Source organism: Dromiciops gliroides, chromosome 2 (genome assembly GCF_019393635.1).
Source record: "Dromiciops gliroides isolate mDroGli1 chromosome 2, mDroGli1.pri, whole genome shotgun sequence".
In the NCBI taxonomy this organism is placed as follows: Eukaryota; Metazoa; Chordata; class Mammalia; order Microbiotheria; family Microbiotheriidae; genus Dromiciops; species Dromiciops gliroides.
Genome location: NC_057862.1, coordinates 331470066 through 331489202, shown reverse-complemented (window position 1 = coordinate 331489202; position 19137 = coordinate 331470066). Strand labels below are relative to the sequence as shown.

The following is a 19137-nucleotide window of genomic DNA, read 5'->3' as shown; positions in this document are numbered from 1 at the left end:
CAGTGCACCACCCTGAAAGGAGAGCCTGAAAGTATTCTTTTGAACTTAATAGATGACTGGGTGTTAGACATCCAAATACCCTGCAGCCATGGGAGAGGACTGGGCTGTGGAAGATTCCGGGGCTCTGCTCTACTCTTAAACCACAGTATCAAAGTGAACCCCACCCAGCAGGACAAGTAAGAAACAGGTGTTCAGTCCATAGCTTTTTGAAAAGCAGGATGCCATGGAAGGTATTTAACCCTATATGGGCATGAGAACTATGAAGAATAAGAGAGTGCCCTACATACCCAACATAGCACCCTGATCCAAACTCAGAAGCATGGAATTGTAGAATTAAAGGAGCTCCTAGACACTTACTAGCTGTGTGACCCTGGGCAAGTCACTTAACCCTCATTGCCCCACCAAAAAAAAAAAAAAGAGATCCTAGAGATGCTCTAGTTCTATTCTTTCCTTTGACTGAGGGGAAAACTAAGACCCAGACAGGTGAAGGACTCACCTGCCACAATACATTTTTTACATATCAAAGGTATTTCCAGACTGATGGCACATTACTCCCCTCTATGCTCCAGCCAGATTGACCTAATTAATTTAGTTCCACATATGTAACATTCCATCTCCCGTTTCCACATCTTTGCCTAGGTTGTCTCCCATGCCCAGAATGTTCTCCTTCCTCACCACTACCTCTTGGAACCTCTACCTTCCTTCAAGATTGGGTCCAAGTTCCAACTTCTCCAAAAGCTTTTCCTGATTCCCCGGTTGTTGGGGAATCCTCCCCGAAATCATTATGTAGTGGGATTTTTTTTAAAATTTATCCAGCACTTAACACAATGCCTCACACATAGTAGGCACTTCAGAAATCTTTTTTGATTGATTGATCTGGTACTTTGATTGATCTGTAAACATGTTGAATCCTTACCACCATTAGAATGTAAGTTACTGGAGGGCAAGGATTGTTTCACTCTTGATTTTATATTCCTAGTGTCTAACAAATAGCAAGTGTTTAATTAGTGTTTGCTGATTGAGTGGTCAATTAATTGGTTAAAAAAAAAAAACAAACCTGGTGGAATCTATTTCATCCACTATAAATAGACAATGGACTCTCTCAAAAGATTTACTTGCCCTTTTTTTCCTTGCCAAAGCTAAAACATCCACTTGTGTCCCTGAACCTTTGCCCTCCCAACTCCTTCAGGAACTTTGTTTCTCAATAATTCTTCTTCTCTGCCTTAGCTCCAGTTTATCCTTATTTACTGACTACTTCCCTACCGCCTACAAACATAATCAGGTCTCGCCTATCTTGAAAATCCCTCCCTTTTACCTTGCTATCTTTTCAAGATACCATCTTCTGTCTTTGCTCCCTTTCACTTCTACATCCCTAGAAAGATTAGTCAGTATTTACATAGGAGGTGAAAAAAGGGTTAACAGAAAAACCTAAGACCCAAGCTTTAATTCAGATATTAGCTCTAAAAAGGGAGTCAGACCTCAGTTAATGGATAACTTATGCTAGGTTCTTGTGCCCACATAAATCAGTACCTATAACAGGAACAGAGGGACCTAGGCCATGGAGACCTGAAGACAAAAAAGGAAATGACAGCCCATAGAAATTCAGACCAGAAATAAAAGAAAAATGATTGTGTTTTGAAACTAGTCATGGAAAACACAAAGAGACATGTGCAGAAAAGGCCAAATTTGTCTTCTCCCCTCGACTCTGTTTAGCCTAAGACACCATAGTGCACACCTCCATCTGCTATACTCTGTCTTGAGTTACCAAATTTTCCTCTTATCTCTCTAACTATTCTTGTTTTCTCCTTCAGCGGCTTCTCCTCTTCCATGTCCCTTAAAGTAGATGGCCCCCAGGGTTCTATTCTTGGCCTTCTTCTCCTTCTGTCCTTTTAATCAAGAGTCATCTTTTCCCCCATCACTCATGCAATCAGTTTGATAAATCTTGATTCTACCTCCTTAGCAGCCCTCACTTTGTTCCCCGCTCAAACATTCACCATAGTTCAAACCCATATTATCTCATCCTTGGACTACTACTGCAACAGTCTTATAATTGGTTTCCAATGTCTCCTTTCCCCAATTTATCTCCCACACAGCTGCCAAAATCATCTTCCTGAAGCAGAAGTCTAACCACGTCATTCCCTTGCTTGAGAAACTACAGTAGCTTTTTATTGCCTTTAGGAGAAAATACCAATTCCTTAGCTCAGCATTTAAGTCCCTTCACTTGAGCCTAGTTTGCAAGGCTCATTGCCCATTATTCCCCTTCACCCTTTCTATATTCCAGCCAATCTACTTGTTCCCCAAATTCAGCACTCTTTCTCCCACCCTTTTGCTATAATTCCCTCTTTTCCTCAGCCTCAGCTTCCTTCAAGGTTCAACTTGTGTTTCCCCTCCTCAAATTATTATTTATACACTTATCTGCCTGGATGTCGTATTCCTTTCAGTAGAATGTAAGTTCCTTCAGGACAGATATTGGTTTATTATTATTAGTAATAGTAGTAATTATTAGTAATAGTAGTAATAGTAGTAGTAATAGTATTATTAGTAATAGTAGTATTATTAGTAATAGTAGTATTATTATTAGTAATTAGTAATTAGTAGTAGTAGTAGTAGCAGTACTTCTAGTGCCTGGCACACAGCAGGTATATTATAATAAATACTTTTGGGGCAGCTAGGTGGCGCAGTGGATAAGCACCGGCCCTGGATTCAGGAGTACCTGAGTTCAAATCCGGCTTCAGACACTTGACACGTACAAGCTGTGTGACCCTGGGCAAGTCACTTAACCCCCGTTGCCCTGCAAAAATAAATAAATTAAAATTAATTAATTAATTAATACTTTTTAATTAAAAAAATCTTAGGGGCAGCTAGGTGGCATAGTAGATAGAGCACCAGCTCTGGAGTCAGGAGGACCTGAGTTCAAATCCAGCCTCAGACACTTAACACTTACTAGCTGTGTGACCCTGGGCAAGTCACTTAATCTCAATTGCCTCACCAAAAAAATAAAAAAATTTAAATTTAAAAAAAAATCTTAAACCTTGATCCTTGTTAATTTCATTCCCTTTCATGGTTTCAATTTTTTATCCCCATATGTTTGTCCCAAATCATCTCTCCAGACCAAGGGTCACTATTAGACTATAGAACATCACTACTTGAATGTCCCATACTTATCTCGAACCCAGTGTATGCAAAGCCAAGTTTCTCATGCTATTCCCAAAACATGCTCCTCTTTCTGTACACTATTTCTGGAAGTAACCCCATCAGTCAGCCAACCAGGTTCACAACCTTGAGATTATCTGTGCCTCTTCCCTCTCCCAAACTTCTCATATTCAATTAGTTACTAAATCCTTTTAATCCTATTTCTCTGATGACTATTGCAATTATTCTTATCACCCACACACTCCCACCATTACTTCTCCCATTGCATTAGGCATTCATTACCATTTTCAAGGACCCTTGAAATAACTTCCTAACAAAACTTCCTAACTCCATTCTCCACTCTGACACCCATTCATCACACTACTGACAGACTTCTTTCCCTCTTTTCCTTCTTTTCCAATACTTTTTAGTGGTACCAGCCTGATAGGTAGAGCACTGGATTTATAACCAAGGTGACAGGTTTGAATCTTGCCTCAGATACTTACTAGTTTTGTGGCCCTAGGCAAATCACCTACCCTCTCTTTCTCAGTTTTTTCATCTATAAAATAGGAACACCATAGGACTGTTGCAAGAAGTAAAATTTTATATACATATAGATATAGAGCTACATACACACATATGTATATATAAATCTATATATGTGTATGCATGTGTGTATATAATTTTATATATTTTGTATCTATGTGTATGCATGTGTGTACATATGTGTATACATATATAAAATAGTATGTGCCTGTATAGATGCATATGCAGTACTTTATTATAAATATTTTGTTATGAAGACTTTATATGGAATATTATTATATAAATATATGTATTGTATTTCTATATATCACTTTGTAAACCTTAATGCACTATGTAAATGTTAGCTGTTGTTATTGTACCAGACCTATAATTTTATTGGTATAGGAAACTCCTGTTGAGGAAGCTCCCTCTACTAATACAGATCAACAACTCTTCTGCAAATTATCTTCAGAGTTTCCTGAAACACTAAAAGTTTCAGTTTCAGTTTCAGTTTCCCAGGGTCACACAGCCAATAGGTATCAGAAGTGGGTCTTCTCTGATTCCAAGATCAGCTCTATATCCATTATGCCACATAGGTCTTATTACCAAATAACATTCAAGCACCTTTTTTGGCAGCCAAGGCCTCTGATGGTCTGGAACCACCCTGCCTTTCCAGCCTTATCTTGTACTATTCCTCTCCATATTCTCTTTGATTCACCAACCTGGACCTCTGGCTGTCTACCATGTACAGCACATCCTTTTCCACCTCCTTGCCACTACTTAAGACTCAGTCCAGGCATCACCATCTCTAGGGTGCCACCTTCCAAAACAACCTTTTGTTCACTCTGCATATACTCTGATGAGTACAGATCATGTCCCCTGTTACAATGCATACTCCTTCAAGGTAAGGACTCCCACTTTTATCTTTGAATCCCTAATGCTTAGCACAGTAACTCAAATGTAGTAGGAGCTTAATAAATGCTTGCTGGTTGATTGACTGATTAATCATAGATCTAGAACTGGAAGATACTTCAGAGGCCATTTAAACCAATCTTTACATTTTACAGATGAAGAAACTGAGGCCCAAGAATTGTTCCCTATACTTAAAATGTCCTTTTGCCCCACCACCTATTGAACTTCTTATCTATTCTTTAAATCCCAACTTAGATGCCAACTCCTCCAGGCTTCCCAAGCTCCTCATTTTAACGGCCTTTCACTTCTAAAACTTCACATAGCATCATGCTTATACTCCTCATGCACCTATCATGTATTCTTTTGCATTATGGTTATTCATGTCAGTGTCATATGACCCTACTCAAATGTGAGATCCATGAAGGAAGGGATTATGTCATCTAAATTTCATTTCTCTGGTGCCCAAAAGAGTATTCTGTACACAGTAGGTGATTAATACTTGAACTAAAATTAATTTAGTGGTGGTTCCCCCCTCCCCCCATGGAGGGTAATCAGGTTCTAATTTCCAATCCCGCCCCCATAAGTGTGGAAGTAATAAATGGAGATAGCAATAAATACAGATAGGTAGGAGGGATAAGAACTCATTTATAGGTGACTAGAGTTGCCCTGCCCTGTGCTTAGAGAGAGGCCTCTTTCTCCCCACCCAGTTTTATGGTCCTAATCCTAGAGATAATCCTAGTACTACTGTGAACATTTTCTTTCCTTCTTCCTAGGGAACATCCGGATCAGACCAGGACTGGCTTTAATAGTGAGAGTCTTCTGCTTCGTGGTTGTACCATCAGGAACACAGAGGTGGTGGTTGGCATTGTCATCTATGCAGGTCTTTTCACTTAATATGCTTTTCTACCCCCTTCTTGTCATTATCAATCTGGGAAGTGATTCCTAGAGCACTGGCCTGGAGTCAGGAAGACATGAGTTCAAATTCAGCCTCAGATCCTTATTAGCCATGTGACCCAGGGAAGTCACTTAGCCTCTGTTTGCCTCAGTTTCCTCAACTGTAAAATGGGGGGGCAATAATAGCACCTATCTCCCAGAGTTGTTATGAGGATCAAATGAAATAATATTTGTAAATTGCCTGGCACATAGTTGGCCCTCTATAAATGCTAGCTATTATAACTAGCTATTATTGACTATTTCCATTTCTTGGATAGACAAACTGAGGCCTGGAGCCATGGAGATTCTGCCGTTTTCACTTCCCAACTCCATATACCCAGCCCTCATAGGAATCTAAATGAGTCTCCCCACTGTGTATGTGGATCCAAGTATGAGAGACAGTCACAGATGCCTGCTTTGAAAAATTCTGGCCAATGTAGGGCAAACTAGAATAAAGATACCTCTCGTGGTGAAGAAGATGATTCTCTGAAGCCAACCCCATTGATATGCCTTTCTTATCATTTTTGTACATGCTTCTCAAGGTTGGGGCGACATTACCCTAGAGGACCAGTGGCTTGTGGAATGAGGTTCTCCTTTGGGCTTTTCAGGGGGGAAGGAGTCCTGGTGCCCAGAAATTTTGCTCTGTGCCTGGAATGTGACTGGCCTGTTTTGTGCAGGCTATCCCATTCCCATCCAGAAACAAATTAATTCTGCCCTTATAGGGGGGAAAATTATCTATCTATCTATCTATCTATAGCTATATCTATATATACACACATATATATGTATACACACATGTATAAAACATATATGTGTGTATATATGTACATATATACACACATATAGAGATAGAGATGATAGAGATAGATGTGCTGAACTGCTGGGAATGGTGAATTTTGAAGAGTAAAGAAATCTGAGGGAAAACAGTTGGGAGCCAATTTCCAGAAAGAAGTGGAATTTTCACAATTATTAAAACTTCTTTTTGTAGTTTTAACCACTACTATAATCCTTTTGTATAAACTAAGGAATGGACTTGTGATTCCACTAGTACAACAGGTGAGGAAACCGCCCTGCCCTCCTTCAGTACAATTCAGCACCTTCTCTACAACTCACCTGAGAAGTAGAATGACCTGCCTGGGGTCACACACCCAGGACATATCTGTGATAGGCCTTGAACCCGTCTTCCTGACTCCAGGACCAGCTCTCTCCACTACCCCACACTACAACTCATCCATACACAGTACTTGACGACTTAGAAAGCACTTGTTCGGGGCAGCTAAGCAGTGCAGTGGATAGAGCACTGGCCCTGGATTCAGGAGGACCTGAGTTCAAATCTAGCCTCAGACACTTAACACTTTATTAGCTGTGTGACCCTGGGTAAGTCACTTAACCTCATTGCCTCCCCACCCCCAAAAAAAAAGAAAGAAAGAAAGCACTCGTTCGACAACAACCATGTGAGAGAGCACCAATAGCCCCATTTCACAGAGCCACACAGTACAATGGAAGGAGTGTGAGATCTGAACTTGAGTTCTGCCGCTTAGTTGTCTGTGTAACTTAGGGCAAGTCAATATAGCTCCCTTACCCTCAGTTTGCAAAATGTAAATGAGGAGGTTGGACTACATGACCTTTAAAGCTCCTTCTAGCCCTAAATCTATAGCCTTAAATAAGATGAGAAAACCTAGGCTCAGAGAGATTCACTGACTTTGTCCAGGATCACCCAGTCAGTCAGTAAACATTTTTTAAGCTCCTTCTATGTGCCAGGCTCTGTGTCAAATGTTGAGGATACAAAAAGAGGCAAAATACAGTCCCTGCCTTCATGAAGCCTATAAACTTGTATGTTTTGGCCAAGCTGAGACTTGAACCTGGGTCATTGCGATTCCAAGTCTAGCATTCTTGCCACTATGTAGCATTGCTTCCATAGTACTTTTAACTTTTTCAAAGTATTTTTTTCTCAGAAATTTATAACTGGTGGAAAACTTAGGGGTTCTATTAATCATAGGCTCATACACCTAGAACTGGAAGGGACCCCAAAGTCTATTCTTGTTCAGTTCTCTCATTTCACAGATAAGTGAACTAACGCCCAGAGAAGTTATGCCCAAAGTCACAGAAGAGGAATTTTTCAGAAGTGAGAGCCGAACTCAGATCATCTGGATTCAACTCTGAACCCAGACCTGACTAAATCTTTCTTTTATGCCACCCTGGCTCCAATTCCATTACTTTATAGTAAGGAAACTGAGGTTCAGAGAGTAATGAGTTGCTCAATATTTCACATCCAGAAAATCATTCTAGTCTAGACAGGACCAGAACCCAAGATTCCTGACTTCTAAACCCTACTGCTTTTCCATCGGCTCTCAACATCTCAATTATTTTTTCACTTTCCCCTCATTCATAAGATATGTGGACTCTCTCAGGTGATCTCTTGGAAAAACTAAACCTCTTTTTCATTTGACTTTTGTGTCCTCAGACCATCAGCTCATTCATTTATTAAGTCTATAATATATGCAAAGGAAGGTGTAATGAAGAGTACAACACACAAAAACCTACAGCATGGGGAAGAGTGGGATACAATCACAAGAGAGCTACAAAATGCTACCAGGAGGGGTCTCAGAGGGAGGAGAGATCACAGGTGGTTGAGGCAGAGGGTAGATCAAGGGAGGCTTCATGAGAGGAAACATCCAAGCTGGATCTTGAAGTTACATGTGTCTACTTCTCTCTTTAAATGATCCCTCCTAGGAATGCCAGCCAAAGAGTTTTGACTGCTAATTAAACACCTTAGTGTCTCTGTTGACATCATTTCTGCATCACCTTGATTACTCAGGCCCAAAAACAAGTCAAATAAGCTCTCTTCCCCCACACAGAGAATGTAGAGTTTACCAGGATGTGTCATTGTAAGGCCTCATTTTATTTACCCCTCCAAAATTCCATGTTTCCCAGAATATATGTCCAGGTGTTCTCATCAGGCAGCTAGGTGGCACAATGGATAAAGCACTGGGCTTGGAAGACCTGTGTTCAAATCTAGCCTCAGCTATGTACTAGCTTGTAACTCCAGGCAAGTTGCTTAACCTCTATTTGCCTCAGTTTCCTCAACTATAAAATGGGTGTTATAACAGTACCCACCTTGCATTGCTGTTGTGAGGATCAAATAAGATAACATTTGTTTAAAAAAAAATACTTAGCACAGTGGTTGGCACAGAGTAGGTGCTTTATAAATACTTATTCCCTTCCCACTTCTCATACTTCTGGGAATCCCTATCCCATTGCTATATCCTCTGCCAAATGCCTATTGGCAAGTCCCTATAAGAAGGTCTATGCCAGGTGACAGTCCCATGCTGATCCCTAAAAGGGGGCTGGCTGGGTTTGTTTTTATCTTTTTTTTTTTTTTTGCATGGTTTGACAGAAATTTTGGTGACTCTCAATTTCAGAGCTTTTCCAATCCAGAATTGTCTTGGCAGATCAGCAAAGAGGTCTGCTGTCCCCTTGAGACAAGTATACATTCAATAATTCTAAACATTTAAGTGCCTATTATGTACCCCCAGGATAGGGATACACAGGAAAGAATTAAATAATCCCTGCCCTAAAGGAGTTTGCATTCTACTGGGGAGAAACAACAAGAACACAGATAAGTAAATACATACTAGATAGTGATTCTTCTTTTTTGGGAGGATGGGGTGGAATACACCAACAACTAGGAAAAACAAGAAAAAACAAAAAAACAAAAAAGGGAATTGAAATCTGTCTTGAAGGAGATTTCAAGAGGTAGGAAAATATTCTGGGCATGAGATGCAGCCTGTACATAGTCAGAGATGGTATTGGAAATACCATGTAGAGGTGATGTAGGATGGAATTTAGTGTCAAATTGATCATGAGTCGTCCCAAAAGAATTACAAGACTCAGTGACTCAGTTTCCCAAGTTTTATTGCAATACTGTGAGTGACCACAGGGATAGAACCAGACTATTGGAAAGGTATCTCTCGAATAGTGAAAGGAAAGACAGTTATGTTTATAGTATGGATAAATTGATTATCAGGCTCATTATAATAATCTCCACCTTGGGAAGATAGAGGGGAGGGCCTGTCCTTCTCATTATAATATTCTCCACCTAGGGGTGTTACAAGGGAGGGCTTATCCTAATTTGGAGTTCCTGGGGTCCTAAGCCAACCCCCAAGGCAGGTACCTTTTTCCATGAAGGTGGGTTTTTGAGTTTTACGGGTCATAAGGTGAATCTGGGAATAAATTTGGCCTTTTCTGCACATGTCTCTTTCTGATTCCCATGGCTAGTTTCAAAATATAATCATTTTTCTTTAGAATTTCTATAGGTTGTCTTTTTCCTTTATTGTTATTTTGACCTGACCCGTTCTGGTCCGTTATGGATGTTGATCACTATGGGTACGAGAACCTAACATAAGTTATTCATTAACTGGGATCTGACTCCCTTTTAGAGCTAATATCTATATTAGAGCTTGGGTCTTAGGTTTTTCTTTTAATCCTATTTTGCCTCCTACATCAGAGGGATGAGCAAGCAGGCCAGTCTGGCTGTAATGGTGCATGTGTGTAGGAGTAGAGAGCACTTATATTTTATGCTGGGGGCAATAGGGAGCCACAGGAACTTCTTGAGCAGTGGAGTGACATGGCTAGACCTATGCTTTAGGATTATCAAATCACCAGTTGTTTGGAGGACAGTTGTAATGGAGTGTAGAAAAAAAGAGACCAGTGGCAAGCAGACAAATTAGGAGTCTATTGTAATAATCCATGGGAAAAGTAAGACGGATCTGGACCAGTTTGGTGGCTACATGAGTGGAGAGAAGAAAACAGAAATGAAAGATTTTGTGAAGATAGAATCAACAGATCTTGGCAACTGATTGAATATGTGGAGTGAGGGAAAATATAGAATTAGTGATGGCAGCAAGGTGACAAATTTGAGTGACTAAAAGGATGGTGGTAGCCTTGACATAAATATGGAAATTTAGACTTTTGGTGTAAATGATCATGAGTATGTTTTTGGACCCATTGAATTTGTAATGTCTTTGAGAGATATAGAGAGTGATAAGTCCACCAGATAGTTGGTGATGCAGGATCAGATCTCAAAAAAGAGATGAGGGTTGGATATCAAAATTTGGAATTCATCTGCATAGATGATGACTTAAAGCCCATGAAGTGGATGAGATCACGAAGAGTTTATATAGAGAGAAAGGGGAAGAGAGTGCCCAAAACAGAGGGATAGGATGTGGCTAATAACGCAGATAAGGACACTAAAAAAGGGTTGACTAGATAGATGGAAGAATAAGGAGGAAAGTGTCTTGAAAACTCAGAATGAAGAGAATATCAGGTGTAGTCAGCAGTATCAAAAGCTGCAGATAGGTCCAAAAGGATAAGAACTAAGAAAAGGTTATTTGATTTATCAATTAAGAGATTACTGGTATGGGGCAGCTAGATGGCGCAGTGGATAGAGCACCGGCCCTGGATTCAGAAGTACCTGAGTTCAAATCCGGCCTCAGACACTTAACACTTACTAGCTGTGTGACCCTGGGCAAGTCACTTAACCCCAATTGCCCCGCGCAAAAAAAAAAAAAAAAAGAGAGATTACTGGTAATCTTAAAGTCTTAGTCTAGGGGTGGGGTCAGAAGACACATTACAAAAGATTAAGAAATGTGAAGGACCAGAGGTAACAGAAGTAGACAACTTTTTGGCAGTGAAAGGGACTTGATAGAGGACAATAGCGTGAGGGGATGGCAAGGTCAAGTGAAAGTGATGTTATTGTCTGTCTGACTCTTCTAACCTCATTTTGCTTTTTTCTCATCTTTCTCCATCCCTTTGCTGGTGACATTTACTAGACCTAAACTGGATTCCTTCTTATCCCCCATCTCTTTTGCTAAAGTCTTTCTAATCCTTCAAGGCCCAACTATGGGGTTACCTCTTCCATGAAGCCTTCCCATTTAGAAATGATTTCTCCTCTCACGAAAATAGATACATAGATACATAGATAGATAAAAATTATCTTCCTCAAATTCTTCATAATGTTTTGTTCGGATTTCCCTTTAACAATTGCCACATTCTAACATGTATTTCAGTAATTTGCTTGTATTTTCTTCCTACTAAATAATGTCTTTGCAGGGAGGTAGCATGTATTATTTTGTCTTTATATCTATAGCAGCCTTCAAGTAATGGCCACTTATGGGGATGCTGTGCTGCAGAATATTAATCATGTGTGGGTTGAATTAGGTGACTCCTAAGGTCCTTTCTAAGTGTGAGATTCTGTGATTCGGGCAGCTGTCTTCTTATTCTCACCACCCAGCAAGCTGATTTCCTTCACTGTCACTCTCTGTTCCCCTACCCAGCTAAAGTGTTTCATTTAGTACCATCCATTCACAAGAGGCAGCAACACAAAGCTTGTTTGGGCACATCACAAAGAGCTCCTCACTCACTCTTACTGATATTCAGCAAATATTATCCTATGTGAGAATTAACTCAGTTCTAGGTATGAGGCTCATGGCCCAGAGATGATGCTGCAGGAGGGGGAGAGAATCTTTTCCAAATGACATTGGCATGCATTTTCTCTCTGCTAGTGAGGAGAACATCACATGAATTGTTTGCTCTCCTTTACCTTTGATGGAGTAAAACCCTTATGGCTATTTGAAAAATGCAGTCAAAGCTACAGGTTCTCATCTCTCTATATCTTCAACTGGGCTGCCCATGTAATGTTCTGTTTTGTTTTTTTTTTGGTGAGGCAATTGGGGTTAAGTGACTTGCCCAGGGTCACACAGCTAGTAAGTGTTAAGTGTCAGGTCCTCCTGACTCCAGGGCTGATGCTCTATCCACTGCGCCACCTAGCTACCCCCATGTAACATTCTTAATGTGCCCCTCTCATCCTGCCACTAAGGACAGCCAGGTCCTCTGATCTCACTGACACTAGGAACTTCTGTCTGAAGAGACTCCCTCTATCAAAGCAGGTTAGCATTTTCCCTATAACATATTCTAAAAGAATTTCCTACACTACTGAGCTACAGTGACTTCCCCAGGGTCATTCGTTAGCTTGGCCCTAATCTGTCTTTCTAACCTCATTGAATATTACTTCTCCTACTGTATCCTGGCATTCTGGTTGTCACAAATGACACTCCCTCTTCCATCTCTGTGTCTTTGTACTGGCTATCCTGCAGGCCTGAAACTCACGCCTTCCTTTCCCTTCCACCTCAGAGTCCCTTTCTTCCTTTAAGATGGAATCCAAGCACCATCTTCTACATGAAGCTTTTCCTGATCCCCACATTGTTAATCCCTTCCCTTCCAAACTACATTGTCTTTAACTGCTTCGTAATTGTAAATTTGTAAAAAAAAATAGAGGAAGAAACTAGCTCTTTATCCACCCTGCTATATCCCCCTCGTGCTACTAAATAAAGAATTAACTCCCTAGATTAGTATTCTAGACTTTCCACGAACTGGCTCCATTTTAGCCTTTCCATCCCTATCTTAGATAGCTCAGTTTCTCATAATCTCCATCCTAGCCGACCTGGGCTGGTCTCCATGCCTTTTTCTCCCCCTTCTCCATCCCTTTGTGATGTTTTCTAGGCCTAAAATGGACCCCTCCCTATCCCCTATATCTCTTTTGTTGAAGTCCTTCCTATCCTTCCAGGATTGTGGTGTTACCTCCTCCATGAAGTCTTTTCATTTGTAAATGATCTCTCCTTTCTCAAATTATTCATACTTTGTTTGGATTTCTCTTTGACAACTACCACATTCTAACTTGCATTTTGGTTATTTGCATGCATTTTCCCCCTACTAGATAATAAGATCTTCACAGATAGGTAGTATATCTTATTTCATCTTCGTATCCCAGCACTTAGAACAGGGCCTTGCATATAGTAGTTGTTTTTAAAAAGGTGTTCTTCAAATTAAATTGGAAAAAACAAGCACCTTCTTACTGGGCTAATTGGCAGACCTTTAAGGTGGCAGCAAATGTCTGTGACATTGACTGTGCTTCTCTATGCCCAAATTAAGGATTTTTAAAAAGCATTTGTTTTCAACCCCAGGATTAGGTGCTTAGTTCCAGTCAGTGAAATCAAGCAAGGGAGATCATCCTCCCCCTAAATTCATTCATTAAACAACTACAGATACATATTAGAGTCAGTTAGTTAACTAGTATTTATGAAGTGCTTACTATGTGCCAGGAACTATGTTAACTGATAAGGATACAAAGAAAAAGCAAAAATAGTCCCTGCCTTGAAGGAGGTATACAAGACATATATATAAAGAGAGAGAGATAATACATACAAGATTTAGATGTAAATGTAGATAGAGATATACACACATATTATAAATGGAGGGCAATGTCTGAGAGAAGGTACTAGCAGTGGAAGAGTCCAGGAAAAAGCTTCCTGCAAAGGAAAGATTAGAGCTGAGTCTTACAGTTCAATGTTCCAAGAAGCTATCATTTTGTTAGTATAGGTATTCTGCCCACCAATTCAGCTCAAAATTCCTCCTCACCTTAAATTATGGTATCATAGGTTGCTGTTGCAAAAATCAAAATCCATCCACCTTTAGAGCCTCTCTGAAATTAGTTAGATTATTCCTCCATTGCTGGGTCCATACTTGAAGCCTTTCCATTTTGGTAGGGAATAAGGCTAGAGGAGTATTATGGAAGGTCTTGAATATCAGGCTAAATATTTTATTCTTTATTATGAGAACCACAGATAGTTTTTGAATAAAGAAGTGACATCATTAGAGCTGTGTATATATCAGGAAGAGTATTCTGGCATTTATTATGAAAGATTGGAGAGAGCTAAAGTTAGGAGGCTAGGGCAGTAACCCAGGTGATGAGGTAATGAGAGCTTAAACTAACATTGCAGCAATGGAAGTGGAATGGAATGCATAATGATATTGGTAGTCATAGTAAGAATATAAAAATATTTAATGACCTTAGTAATAATAATCTCTTTTTTTAAGTGATTAGAATTTTAGGGGTTTTTTTTTTCTTTTTCAGATTTATTATTTATTTTTAACATTTTTACAATTTTGAGTTCCAAATTCTCTCCTTCCCTCCAGCTCCTCTCCCACTTGCTGAGAATACAAGCAATATGATACCAAAATAATAATTTCTTAACATTTATAGAGGGCTTCATCTTTTTCAAAGTTCTTTCACATGCATTATTTCATCTGACTCTTGTAACAAGCAAACTGGAGTGCCCTTGAGAACTTCGTTTGGTATGAAAGCAACGGAGTAGAGAGAAGGCTGCAATAATGACCAGACTGCACTGTGTGCCTAACACAGTGCCTTTGCTAAATAAACATTTGTGTAACTGAGTTGGATGGAACTGAACTGCTGGAATGGTCAAGAAACCTTAGCCGCTTTCATATCACAATGAAGCAATGAGGATTTTGGTATAGGCTCTGGCCTTTAAGTATCTATGGTACTGTCCGCATACAAACAATTAAGATGTAGCCCAGGCCCTTAAGTTTCCAAGCTGGTTGGAAAACACACACATACACATCAAGAGTCAAGTGATGATTGAAAATAAAATGTCCTGTCAGAATGCTGTACCCAAATGAGGATTCCAGACAATAAATGCTATGGGAATTCAGGAGGGAAAGTACACTGAGAGCTGAGGTGCCCTCACAGACTCAGAGGCTGAAGGGACCATAGATGATAGTTGCTCAATATGCTTTTACAGAAAAGGAACTGAGATCTAGAGAGTTAAAATGCCCTTTCCAATGTCCCAAGATCATAGGATCATCGATTTAGAGCTGGAAGGGGCCCTCAGAGGTCACCCAGTCTAGTCAATGAAGACAGTGAGAAGTTCATGACTTAAGCAAGGTCACTTAACTAATTAGTGGCAGAGTCAAGGATTTGAATAGAAAAAATTTCATGTAAAAAGTGGGACTACTGAAGTCTGACAGAATACATAAGGTTGGAGAACAAGAGAGGGCATTCCAGGCAGAGGAATGATGTGAGTAAAGGCACAGAAGCTATATTTGCTCTGGAAATGGTGAACTCTGAGGCTTTTGCCTGGCCTCCTTGAGTCTAAGCCATTCTCTGGCCATCTTTGTCAGCCAAAGATGTTGTCTCAAACCAAAGAAATTATTGAGCCTCTCTATTTTCGGCTCTCTAGCAGTCATGCCTAATGAAGCTCCCAAGTGCCCCCTCTACTTTGCTTATAAGAGTCAAAAGCAATTACGAATGTGAATGTACTTTGAAAAATATGAAGCCCTCTAATAATTGTAAGAAATTATCATTACTAAGGCCATATTACTTCTACTCTACTAATAGCAGACCATTCATTCCATTTAAAACTGCCACAAACCTAGTTCAAGCTCCAGAAAGCCCTTGCCTTGGTTGCTAAAGTGATCTTCCTAAAGCAAAGGTTGGATCATGTCACCCCAACTAATCTCAAAGATCTTACCAACCTGCTCTTGCTCTCCTTCCATCCCCTTTTTCCAGTCTTCTTACACCTTACACTTCATCACTGACTCTGGGATACTATGTTACTTGCTATTGTTCCTCAAAAAAGACACCCCACCTTTTGACTCCAGGTATTTTTACTTGCTGTCGCCCATAGATGGAATGCTGCTCTTCATCTCTCCTCCTGGCTTCTCTGAAGTCTCAGTTAAAATCCTACCTCCTACAGGAAGCCTTTCCCAGTCTATTATTTCCAGTGCCTTCTCTCTATTGATTATTTATCCTGTAAATAACATGTTTGTATATAATTATTTATATGCTGTCTCCCTCATTATATTGTGAGTTCTTCAAGAACCTTTCATTGGATCTTTTTCAATGTATTGGCATGCCACATGGCAACTATCCCTTCTGCCTCAACTTAGTTGCACTCCTAGAATTCTGGGGATGATTCTGGCTGCTTTTCTCCTAAAGTTCTCACTTCTGCTTGACTCCTACCTACCCATCCACCAATCCCTCCTCACAAGCCTTTGTCTATAGTGTAGTGTCCAGAGAACCTACTGTGAATGCCAGCAAACTTGGAAGGGGATAGAGAACCAGTGTGAAGATGAGGGTTTAAGTAATAATGTTTTCTACTGGGTCTTTGGTAGTGGTGTTGCCCAGTGAGAGAGAGGAATGGCAGGATTTGTTCTAATTTTTGGCAAACTGAAAGGTGGCAATCCCATTAGTACAGACTTCCTGTTCAGATTTCATATGCATCCTGCTATTACAAATGAAACAACTTGAATCTAATTTAATAAGCCAGAAGGTTTTTTTTTCTTTCCCACTGTTTTGTTGCCACTTTAAATCCACGTAAATGACAAGCTAAATAACATTAAAACCGTTCACTGCGGGATCTAACATATTGCTTTTCTTTAATTTCGCACAGAAATATGTGACTGGCATTTCCTAATACAACTACCAAGGAGAATGCCAGAGTAGTTAAAATTCTGAAGGCCGCTTAATCAAGGCCCAAACTGATCATGTCTATCAACCATCTCTTTCTTTTCTTATCTAGAACCAGTTTGTTCTTCCAAGTTAATTATTTTGTCCCTCACTCTGTCTTTTCCCTGAAACCATTTTTGAACATACACCCTCTGCTCTTGCCAAACCAGTTTCCTCATTGGCTTACACTCATCATGCTTACTGTTCATTCTTGTCTCCCTCATTCTCAAAGACCCTCACTTGATCAGTCCATCCTCATTAGTTATCATCTTATATCTTTCCTCCCTATTGTGTCCAAACCCTTCAAGAAAACTGTCTACATCTTGAATTTAGTGTCCAATAGACAAAGATCTTTAAGTCAACATATCCAAAACTCAACTCATTATTGTTCTCATACTTTTGTACCTCCCTGTCCCATGCCCTATAGACAAGGGCACCACGATCCTCCCACTCACCTAGATTCACAACCTAGGGGTCATCCTTGACCACTGCCAGTCCCCTTAACCAAATTGTTGGCAGGTTCTGTTGACTATCTTTGTAACATTTCTAGTATGTTCCCCTTCTCTCCTCTAATACTGTTTCCATCACAGTGTAGGCCCTTATCATCCCATGTGTAGACTATTGTAATACTCTGCTAGTTGGTCTACCATGATCCCCAGTTTGGATTCCTTTTTTTTAAAGGGGTTTGGTTTTGGTTTGTTGTTGTTTGTTTGTTTGTTTGTTTGGGGTTTTTTGCCTTTCTTTATATCTCCAATCCTCAAGGCTTAATCACAGTGCCTAGAATATAAAAGGCGATTAATAAATGCTTATTGACCATTTCCTCCTTCAGTGGTTCCATATTATGCCTTCACAAGCTGGTTCCAACCTATCTTTACAAACTTACTTCATATTATTCTCTCTCACACATTCTGCATTCTAGAAAAAACCACCTGCTTCCTGTTTCATGTGACGGTCTATCTCCCACTTAGGCTTTTGCACAGGCTTTCTTTCCCCCATGCTTGGAAATTCTCCTTCCTCACCTCTGTTTCTTAGAGTGCCTCACTCAGTTCAATGCTCAGCTCAATTTCTTCCTCCTATAAATACCTCCTGTGGTTGCCATTGATATATCCTTGAGGAGAACAGATTTAGTGTTCTTTATGACAGAACCAAAAAAGCATCTGATCAGATTATGACAATAAGGCCCTATTTGACTAAAAGCTCCCTGAGGGTAGGGATAGTTTGCACTTTAGATGGACATACCTAGGAGTGAACTGGTAAATGTTTGACTCAAAAAGAAAAAAAAATGTACACAGGACACATTTTTAGGTTTAACTTGAATTATTCACATTTTTTCTATCACTTTCTTAAGTCTAGACAATCAACAAAATACTAAATGATTTTTAGCATTTGCCTATTTCTGAGGTGCAAATGGTCACACTGAAAATTTAATAACTGGTTCCCTTAAGCTGGTTCAGGCCAGCTCCAGCACACTACTAGACACCTCTCTATTCCACCTATATGGGATTCTGTCACAGTGGACTAATGACCTGACTTTCCATTTATTTCTCTAAGGTCATGAAACAAAAGCTATGCTGAACAACAGTGGCCCACGGTACAAGCGCAGCAAGATTGAGCGTCGGATAAACATCGACATTTTCTTCTGTGTGGGGATTCTTTTCCTCATGTGCCTGATTGGAGCTATAGGTATGGAGCATTCAAGAAAACACCAACTTCTATTTACAAAGCTCTTTGGTGCCCTTGGACCCTGGCCAAAGGGGATGCTTCACGGGCTCATAAAGTCCAGAGCTGCAATAGACCCTTGAGGTTACCTAATATAAACCTCTCATTTTTATAGATGATAAATCTGGGGTACAATGACTATTCTAAATTAAGTTAAGTAGTAAATGACATTATCCAAATTAAAACCCGAGTCTTTTGATTTTAAATTCGTGAAAAAGCTACACTATCAACAATTATGATTTTTACCTTCTTAATAAAGGCACCAAAGACATATGAAAGGGATTACTAGAAATTATGGATTGTAGAGGTGGTCAAGCATCCTTCCCCTAGCATTTTGTTATTAGTTTGTCACCTGTGTGAAATCCTATCAACAAGGATTTAAGTACCTACTGGTGCCAATCACTGTAGTAGGACAGTTAGTGAATAAGCATTTATTAAGTATGTACTATGTATCAGGAACTGGGCTAAATGATTGGGATACAAAGAAAGGCAAAAACAATGGCTTCTCCTTTCTAAAAGCCCACATTCAAATGGGGGAGACAACATGTAAA

At 39.9% G+C, this 19137-nt stretch overlaps 1 protein-coding gene across 1 annotated transcript in view; it reads left to right on the top strand.

Moving 5' to 3' along the window:
• Positions 1 to 19137, top strand: part of ATP10B (ATPase phospholipid transporting 10B (putative)) — a 144078-nt gene that overhangs the window by 50446 nt on the left and 74495 nt on the right. Inside the window, exons 5-6 of the mRNA XM_043986953.1 lie at positions 5343 to 5449; positions 18419 to 18550. Of these exons, the coding sequence (XP_043842888.1) occupies positions 5343 to 5449; positions 18419 to 18550 (239 nt within the window). The remainder of the gene's footprint in view (positions 1 to 5342; positions 5450 to 18418; positions 18551 to 19137) is intronic.